Source organism: Tenrec ecaudatus, chromosome 4, assembly GCF_050624435.1.
Source record: "Tenrec ecaudatus isolate mTenEca1 chromosome 4, mTenEca1.hap1, whole genome shotgun sequence".
Classification (NCBI taxonomy): Eukaryota; Metazoa; Chordata; class Mammalia; order Afrosoricida; family Tenrecidae; genus Tenrec; species Tenrec ecaudatus.
Window position 1 is genome coordinate 14,952,105 of NC_134533.1, and position 10,282 is coordinate 14,962,386.

Sequence of the window (10,282 nt, forward strand, 5' to 3'; positions counted from 1 at the left end):
CACAAAGGCCAGAGCATATCTCTTTATTGGAGTATTTTCTAATGCTTTTCAATAAATTTATAAAATTATATATTCTCCGGAAAGAGTTAGAACATTTTTGTTAGATTCCTTCCTCTATACCTCTTCCGTTTTTGGTGCTACTATTAAAGGTAGGTTCTTACTGTCATTTTTGGTTTAGGAAAATCTAATTGATTGTTGCACTCAAATTCATTGTCTTTAAGCCAGTTCTGATGTAAGCGACTCTAAAATACTGCCTATTGGGTTTCTGAAGTTATAACTTTTTGCAGGAGGATAAAGGCTCATCTCCATTCATCCAAAATTTGATTATCTCTATTATTTTAATTTTTCATTTCTTACTATCATATAATCTGTGAATAATGACATCATTGCTTCTCTCTTATAATTTTATTTACCTTTCTGGGTGTGACCCACAGCTCAAAGAAGAATAACTGTGAAGACAGCCATGGTTCAATCACAAGGAACATCTTTCATTACTTCACAATGAATGACTTGACTAATGTAGAATTTTGTAGACAACCTTTATCATGTGAAGAAAATCTTCTTTCTTATTTCAAGAAACTATTAAAATCCTTCTTGGCTATTGAATTTTAGGGTCACCTTTTCTAATATTTTTTTCTTAGTCTTGTTGAATTTCTTTATGAATGACTAGTTTATATCTTTTCATGGAATCTGTATTTTGTTTAATATCATAACCACAGCGCATGCTGTAAGGTTTGGAGTTGTTTCATGAATACTGAAAGAACTCACCCTCACTCCCATTGAGTCAAATCTGATTCACAATGACCCTCAGGGAAAATTCTGCCCCCACAGAGATTCCAGTGGGCTTGCACTGCTGACCTTGAAGTCAGGAGCCTAACATGAAAGCCCTGCACCACCAGGACTCCCTTCCTGGATACTAGGGAGTGTGCAACTGAACTGTGAGCTCTAGACCTTACGAAGACTGCGAAGAAGGCATAGCTAGAAATTCCTTGGGCAGATCATATCAACTTAACTTTTCTAACAAAAACAGGGCTCTGTAGCTAGATTTTTGATGCTCTATGGGCTAATGGCTACGTCACAATTGAGTTATGTTACTATATAATCCAGTGCAGCTATAGGCTACCACTTGGACTGACATGTTCTTTTATTAGATTTTCCACCTTGATTGGCCCACTATTCTAGATATCTGAGGTCTATGAAATAATTTATTGCTAGGTTCACCTTTTTTGTCAAAGATCTCTAATATCAAAAACAGACTCACTGTTTTCCTAACTTACTGAATCCAAGTACCAACCAGTGCTTATTGTGAGTTACATATTTTGCTTATAATTATAACAACAAATTCAGGTATCTGACAGTAATACTAAAATATTTAATCCAGTAGTTTTGTTTTGGGTCTGGGTAGCTTGTGCTCCATATTAATTCATCATGGTGTGTACTTCCTTTGTCCATTTTTGAATATTTTCACAGGTTTAATTTTGATCCCCATCTGAATGTATTCCTCCTTAAAAGGCATACTCTTTGTAATATTTTCTCTTTAATGTATCATTTCCCTGTAATCACGGGGCTTCAAAATGCGTGGAAAATGAAATAAATAGATAGTGGCAATGCTCCATGCCTTTTGGAAGTTCCTTTGTATAATCTTTTGCAAGAGATATGATTAAAGTGTGTAAACAGCAAAGATTTCACCTTGCCAATGAAGGGAAATGTTGCCCCAGTTCTGGCCTTTTTAATCTCCTCCTATGCAGCAAAGAGATAGACTATGAAAAAGAAGACAAACTGGTTCCTGTGAAGTGTGCTGTTGACAAAGATTTTTGACCATACCCAGGAGTTCAGGAAGAATGAACAAATCAACGTTGGAAATAATTCCACAGGGATGCTCCTGAGAAGCAAGGATGGTAAGGCTTTATCTTGCTTACCTTGGACATGTCTACAAAAAGTCGAATTATTAGAGGGCATCCTGTTTATCACCTAGAAAGTCAGTGAAAATGAGGGACACAATGATAAAGATGGAAAGTCTGCAGTGATATGCTGAAACGTATCAAAGATGTTTATGTAAATGTTATGATCGACTGAGCAAAATTTTCTTGTCATCCATCAGTTTGTGGTTCAGAGCCAACTCCAGAGATAGTAAATCCAACAACAAAAAGATATAATATCATTTCTCAAAGCAAGGAAAGTCGAGCACTGCATTGAATGAACGCTCTTCTCTGCTGGTAGCTTCTGTTATTCCCCCCGCCCCAAAATGTCAGAACTCAACATATGTAGGAAGCTTCTTTATTCTATTTCAAGCTGGAGGAATGAGTACTGGTGAAATGTTCCATTCCTTTTCAAAAGCCTGAGAATAACGAGCTAACAAAATATCCTGAAGATCTCAGGAGCGTCATGGCAACGGCTGAAGGCAGAAACAGAACTACTGTTACCACGTTCATCCTCTTGGGATTCTCTGAATTTCCAAAGCTCACTCTCGTCCTCTTTTCAATATTCCTAGGCATCTACCTTCTGACAGTTTTCTGGAACCTAGGTCTTAGCATCTTGATCAAGATAGACTCTCATCTGCACACACCCATGTACTACTTCCTCAACAAACTAGCCTTCGTAGACATATGCTATGTGTCCTCCACGACTCCCAAGATGCTCTCAGACTTCTTCCAGGAGCAGAAATCCATCTCCTTTGTGGGGTGTGCTGCGCAGTACTTCTTCTTCTCTAGTTTTGCCCTGATTGAATGCTGTCTTCTCGTGTCCATGGCTTATGATCGGTACACTGCCATTTGTAACCCTCTACTTTACACAGCCATCATGTCCCCGACCCTCTGTCTGCAGCTCTTGATAGGCTCTTGTATAACTGGGACCTTTGGCTCATTTATCCAAATGTGTGGCTTACTTCAGCTTCAATTCTGTGGGCCAAATATCATTAACCATTTCTACTGTGACCTGCCCCAACTAGTGAACTTATCTTGTTCTGATACCTTTTACATGGACATTTTATTTTCCTTGCTGACAGTGATCTATGGACTGGCCTCTGTCCTGGTTGTCACGATATCCTATGGTTATATCGTTGCCACCATTCTGAAGATGAGTTCGGCTGAAGGCAGGTTCAAGGCTTTCAACACCTGTGCTTCTCACCTGACAGCAGTGAGTCTTTTCTATGGCTCAGGCACCTTTGTGTATTTATGCCCCAATTCTGATGATTCTCTTAGCCAAGGCAAGCTGGCCTCTGTTGTCTACACAATAGTGATTCCCATGTTAAACCCATTGATCTACAGTCTGAGAAATAAGGAAATCAAAGATGCCCTCATCAGATGTAAGAGAAGGATTTTCTCATGACAATATTGTGCAATGTCTGTGTATTTTATTTCAAAATAAGTAATAAGCCACAGGAATCTGGGATCTTAAACTATCTTGTGGAATGCCTTTGTGAGTTTGGTACAAATATTTGCTACGTCTGGCTAGATTTTCATCTATGGTGTTTTATAATGAGAGTTTTACTGAGGAAATTTCTTTTCACGTTTTTTTTCCCAAAGAGAATATTCTATTTTGTTTTCAACGAACATGAGCGCAGCTAACTGGACTCCCATTTCCAGATTTCTACACAAGTCACTCAGTGGTATTAATTATACTTTCCACAATGTGTCAGCATTCTTTTTAATTGCATTCTGTGTGTTTCATTTCCAGTATTCTAGCTTCCCTACCTGCTTATCTTCTCATCTTTACTTTGATTTCCTGATGGTTTTGAGATCGGGCTGCCTTAAGATTCAGGACAGAAACACATACAACCATGCATGAAAACGGAAACTCATTACACTTTGAGTTTATTGTGTATCTGAATGTCAAAAGCTATCTCCCCTTTCTCCTCTGTGGGAGGATTAGAATTCTTCATCTACATGAATTTAGATTTCATTGTGTGACTTTTTCTTGCAAATGAAACATGAATGGACATGTTCTCATCAGTTAATGACTCAGAAACAAGATAGGTATATATTGTTGTATATATACATTTTTTTGCATTTGGATGATTGCCAATAAAACTATTATGCATATCTATACAGGTAGTTATGTTCTTTTGCAAAAATTACTAAAATGTTAACATTCCTCTGTTGTTAAATCGAAGCAGTGAATGTGTTAAAACAGTGTACTATTGAAAAGTTGAGGATAACAATTTTTGTTTGGCAAAATAAAGTATTTGGTTCAATTTTCCCTTGTGGTAGATCGAAAAGGAGGTTCTATACTTAATGCTGAAAAGTAAATATCATGTTTAGATAAAAAGTATGAAGATAGAATGTCTGCAACATGGGTTGGTTGCCGCTGGATGCATTTACATAATTCTACAAGAAAGAGCGAAGTCATAAAACAACTAGTCAGTTTGTCTGTAAGACTATAAGAGAAGGAAAATGTCCAGAAATCTGAGAATTTTCAAGTTCATACAGGACATGAGCCTCGTCATTTCTAACCCCCTGCGTTTTGTGAAAGTGTGAAGGACTCAGAGAAAACAAGTGGAACTCAGAACTGCAGGAGGGTCAAATGAAGGTCATAGTCATCAAATGGCACTGTTAGTATCTTACTAGATCTTTTAATTAAACAAACAATCTTCATGGAAAATAAAGTAGGATGTGAGTTTCTCATTGGAATCTGATAATGTCCATTAGGTGCCCCTGATGGCCATGCTTATTTAACATGGAAGTATGAGAAATGTAACAACACGGCAACTATCTGATCACGTGGAGCTGACCAAAGGAAGCTGAAGGATAGCACTGATCTCTCTATTTTCCATGGGCATCCTTCCCGAAATGCACTTGGTTTAGCTCCTTGGATGACAGTGCCATGGCACCAAGCAAGTCATTGTTTGTTGCAGTGAACAATTGGATTACACTTAAAAAATTATCTTATTTTCTTAAAGTCTTACACTTCTGCTTGCTCACTTTCACTACCTGGGATGATACTCACTATTCATAAAGCATTGTCTTAGTTTTTGTTTCTGGGAAACACAGATTCAATCAGACTAAGACAGGTGACACTAACACCTGGCATGCAGATGTGTCAACGTTACTGTGGTTAAGGTAAATATGGTTTCTGTGTAAATAAGGTTAATGAGGTACACAGTAATTTGAAATAATTGAAATTGTTGCCCAGAAAATGACCCTTAAAATGTGTTGAGACAACTTCTGCTAATGACAATGGAAATATTAATAAAATGAAAATAGCAGGCTCTGGGTAGACAATTCCCAACTCAGACTATCCTGAGAAAGCTAGATGTCCCCATGGCATTCACTCAGGGAACTTTTATCTCCTGTGACTGCGGGAGAACTGTCCTGACAACAGCACAATGTCAAGAGCAGCAGAGTTGCAGCCAAGATTGAATGGACAGCTTGGCAACGTCTCCTCTATCTCTATCAGGTTCCTCTAAGGAAGGAATGGAGCTCCAATGCGTGGTGTGGGGGAAATTGTTTATATGAATCTGAAGAACCTAAATTCTACATTTCCCAGAAATTTCTTTCAGCAAGGGATCACCCTTTTTAAAAGAGTGCAGTTCCCACTGGTTTCAATAGCTTCAACTGAGCTAACTGCCCAGTAGGAACCTAAGATAAATCTGCCCTGCTTACTGTTTGCAGGTTAATAAGCAAGATAAGATCCAGTAAATCCCAAGTGAAGAAAAGAAAAGGCGCTCTGGGAGAAAATAGCTTACTTAGAAAACATATTCCACGAGAAATGAATATTGAAGATGCTGGGGCAGGACAACTCAGAAAAACAAACCCACTATTATCAAGTTGATGTCCAACCATAGCAACCAGTGGATTTACTTCCATCTGGTTTCTAAGCCTATGATCTTTGCAGAAGCAGATTTTCACAATTTTCCCCCCAAAGGAAGTCTCTGGTGAGTTCCACCTGCTGACCTTTTTTGTTTAAACAACAACTCAGTGCTCTCGAGTTAATGCCAACTCATGAGGACCCTGTAGGACAGGGTAGAACTGCTCTTGTGGGTTTCCAGGACTGTAGCTTGTTACAGGAGTAAGAAGGCCTGCCTTTCTTTGGAGGAGCGCCTGGTAGTTTTGAACTACTGACCCTGCAGTTAGCCGCCCACTGCATGATGACTTCACGCAAGGCTCTACCTTTTGGGCTAACAGCCCAGCTGCAGAGCCAGGGTTGGTTGTCTGTGAAGTGCTGTGCAGTCAGTTCCACCTCGAGACTCTGTACAACAGAACTAAACACAGCCTGCTCCTTCGCCATCCCTACAGTTTTTGGTTGTGATGAAATTATGCATCACTAAAGGCTCCAAGGCCATTTCATATTTACTTTGCCTTCTTTTCATTTTTTAAGTCACTCAGACGACTAAAGAGATGTTAGGGTTAAGAAATCGGGAGTGATTTAAAAAAAAGAATTATACTATGCACACACCCCGAGCCCATCTAAAGAAATGAATTCAACAACCTAACAACACAATCCCTGTGGGGTAGTGATTATGGCTGGGCTTCTGTGCTAGTTAAGGTTTATTGTGTCAACCTGGCCGATACACACATGGGATTAATTGAAGGGCAATGCATTAAACAGCTCAGTGAGCCTCGCCTTTCTTGTTCGCTGTCTCTCTTGTTCTCTGATGGTTAGACGAGTGTGTGACTGCATCAGCTATTTCTTTGCCTCAGTTGGCAAGGCTCAGTTCCTGAGAAACATCCCTGAGCAGAAGCCACATGGACCTACCTTGATATGGCCCTGGGTGCTGGATCAGCCATGTGGAGACCCCTGCCAGTGCTGACATTCTTACAACACGCTCGTTGATTCAGCTTTCCTCCTATATTTGGCGTGATTGCGTGTGTTTTGTGAGTTTGGGGATGAATTTGTAGATCGGTGTTGGACATATAGGCTAATGTGGGCTTATGGGCTTGGACAGCACTGAGTTGGGATGCTCTCTTAATGTACACTCACCTTTTATATAAAACTCTCTCTTGTATGCATATGGATTTCTGTGGATTTGTTTCTCTAGTCTACCCACACTAACAGAACTGTAATTGTACTGTCAGCAGTTCAGATCTACCAGTCACCTCACAGAAGAAAGATGACTTTTTAAATTTCTATAAACAATTACAGTCTCGCAGACCCAGAAGAGCAGTTCTATCTCGTCCTATCAAGTCCCTATGAATTGGAATTGACTCAATGGCAGTGAGTTTTTTGTTTTTGTTTTTCTTCTGAGGGATGAGTGACAGTGTGAAAGAGGAAGCATTCTATTCCCATAAAGTGTCACAGTCTCAGAAACCCAGAAGAGCAGTTCTGTCCAATAGGATCACTATGAGTTCATTCAGTGGCAGTGAGTTCAGCTGTGGTTTGGCCAGCCCACCTCCCATATCTACTGCCATCTGGTGGATACATGTATGACATGTGAGTCTTAAGAAATGGGCCAACCCAGCAACCTCTGTACCTGAGACCCCTCAGGACACCTGTCCCTACTAATAGTATCAACATTCATATTGCTTCAGGATAAGTTCATTCAAAATGATTTTAATTACTGAAAGCATCAAGTTTAGCAACAAAAAAATCAAAGCATAAATATTTTGTCTGAAACAGAATTCAAATTAAGGGCCATAAATTTGATTCTGGCTCAGAGCCATCTGAATAGCAAGAAGAGTTGCCCTTTTGGCTTCCCAGAACTTTACAGGAGTAGAACGCTTCCTCATTCATGCAGGGAGCAGCTGGTGGTTTTGAATTGCTGACCTTGAGGTTAGCAGCCCAACATGGAACCCACTGCACCACCAGGGTTCCTGTGTAGAAAGAGTGAGATGTAGAATGTGTTTGAGTCACAAAGACCCCCACACACGAGGCCGTTTCACTGTTCGGAGAGTCGATGCTGCACTTTCTTCCGTGGGCTCTTTGGCATTGCCGCCAGAGCAGCAGCAACACAGGCAAAGATACAGGAAACGATCTGACCACCTGTGGAAGCCCCTGCAGGAGAACCTGCACACAAGCACTCGTATAGCTGCTTGCTCTGTGCTCCAAGAACTAAAACCACTTGATATTGTGAGGAAATTTTTCTTCCTTCCCTTATTTCATGAAAGTATTAGAATCCTCCATGACCACGGTTTTTATGTCTTTTTTCTTTTTTTGCTATATTTTCTTTAGTCCTGTTGAATCTATTTATGAATGAGACTAATTTTTGGATTTCCTTTTTGAGGGTTTTAATTTTAGGTTTAATACCATAATCATGCCCAAGCTTTAAGTTTTAAGTGCTCCTTCAGCTCTTGACTGTGACAAAGTTTGTAGATGATTGCAATTAGTTGTTCCTAGCAACCTCTGTAACTGAAGTGCTTTTGTGGTGTGAGTTTAGAATTATTTATAAGCTGTTTAAGTTTTCGCTAGAAAGATAGGGCTTTCTACTCCTATAAAGAGTCATAGTTTCAGAAACTCACAGGGTCGATTTTATCCTGTCCTAGAGTGTCACATGGACTCATTGGGAGTAAGTTTGTTCTTCAGGTTTAAATTTTCACTGTCCTAATAAATCATTTTTGCCAATGTATGGGTTCTCAGTGCTAAAAAAAATTCCTGACATTAAGTTTTCTTTCTTTTTAAAAATCATTTTATTGGGGGCTCTCACACCTCATAACATTCCATACATCAATTGCATCAAGCATATTTGTACATATGTTGCCATCATCATTTCCAAAACATTTTCTTCTTGAGCCCTTGGTATAAGCTTCTCTTTTTCCCCTTCATCCCCCGCTTTCCCATCTTCATGAATCCTGGATACATTATATGCTGTTATCATTATTTCATATCTTATACTGTTCATTGTCTCCTTTCTCCCACATTTGTATTATTCATCCCCTTGGGGGAGCAGGAGGTATATATCCAATCTTGTTATGAGTTCCCCATTTCTCACCTCTTCTCTCTCCCTGGTGATCCCCCTCCACTCTTGACTTCGCTATTCCCACTCCTGTTCCTGGGGGAATTATCTGTCCTGAATTCCATGTGTGGAGAGCTCTTATAGGTAACAGTGCATTTCTCCAGTTAGATTTGTAAGGTAGACTTGGGTCATGGTAGTGGGGGTGTGGGGAGGAGCATTTAGGAACTCTGGAATGATATGTGATTCATTGGTGCTATACTACACTTTAGTTGAATCATCCCTTCCTTATAACCCTTCCATGGGGTGGGTATCCAGTTGTCTACAGATGGACTTTCTGTCTCCACCCCAGCACCTCTGACTCAAATTCGGATCTTTTGATACCTGATCCTGTGGACCCCCTGATCACACAGGCTGGTGTGCTTCTTTCATGTGGGCTATTTACTTCCTGCTAGATGGCTGCTTGTTTAACCTCAAGCCTTTAAGATTCCAGATGCTATATGTTTTGATAGCTGGGCACCATCTGCTCTCATCACATTTGCTTAAGCACCTATTTTATTTTCAGTGATTGTGTTGAGAAGGTATGTATCAAAGAACACCAGGTTATCAGAACAAAGTGTTCTTGGGTTAAGGGAGGCCTGAGAAGAGGCCCAAAGTTCATCTGCTTTCTTAATACTTAACATAAATATATGTACATTGGCCTCTATGCCTTTCACTATAAATTAATCAATTGGATATATTCATAACTATATCTATAACTCTATAACAGTTTTGCCTCCCATTCTTTCCTCTACTTCCTTCTTTACCTTCTTTCTATCCCACTGTCCTGCTCACCCTCCCTTCAGCTTTCAGCACAGCATTTCCTCTCAGACACACTGCTCTTGATCAAACCTCACCAGGCAGTATATAGCTCTCAGTTGTTCCCTTATCTCTGAGTTTATTGATTCCCCACACCCTCTCCCCACGCCTCCACTCCCTTGTACCCCAAGAACCACAGGTCCCATTGCTTTCTCCTCAAGATTGTTCTCTCTGCCTTTCTTATATAAATGGACATAGGGTGGGAAAAAGAACTCCAAGCAAACAAAAACAAACAACATAACAAATGTGCTTACCCTTGTGTATGCTTTCTGATCAAGTCTGATTAGGCGCCAAGCTCTGTTCTCCAAGTCAGAAGTCTATTTTCAGGATTCCCAGGGGACTTGGTTACTTTACTCCCCTCGTTTCCCTGTTGCGCTCCCTTTGCATCTCACCCCACTCTGCATGGAGCAGACAGGGCACACTTTCCCCACAATGTCTACAGTGCTGTTTACTGTAGTGCTGTAGGTCAGTAAGGGAATGTTGTGTCTCAAGTGTGGCCGGTCCTAGAGTCCTCTCTGTACATTGGCTACTCTGAGCAGGGATGTTGTCCACAGGCCTTGGTGGGTCATGATGAGGTTCTCTCTCCCTCTTTGTGTGCTC

At 40.3% G+C, this 10,282-nt stretch overlaps 1 protein-coding gene across 1 annotated transcript; it reads left to right on the plus strand.

Moving 5' to 3' along the window:
- The first annotated feature begins 2,385 nt into the window (after positions 1-2,385).
- On the plus strand, positions 2,386-3,327 carry LOC142445642 (olfactory receptor 5AN6-like). The gene has a single exon (XM_075547589.1). The coding sequence runs from the start codon at positions 2,386-2,388 to the stop codon at positions 3,325-3,327; it is 942 nt and encodes a 313-aa protein (XP_075403704.1).
- Positions 3,328-10,282: the final 6,955 nt, after the last annotated feature.

Bases quoted from the DNA above. Each gene is read 5' to 3' on its own strand.
- LOC142445642 (XM_075547589.1), top strand. From the start codon at position 2,386: ATGGCAACGGCTGAAGGCAGAAACAGAACTACTGTTACCACGTTCATC.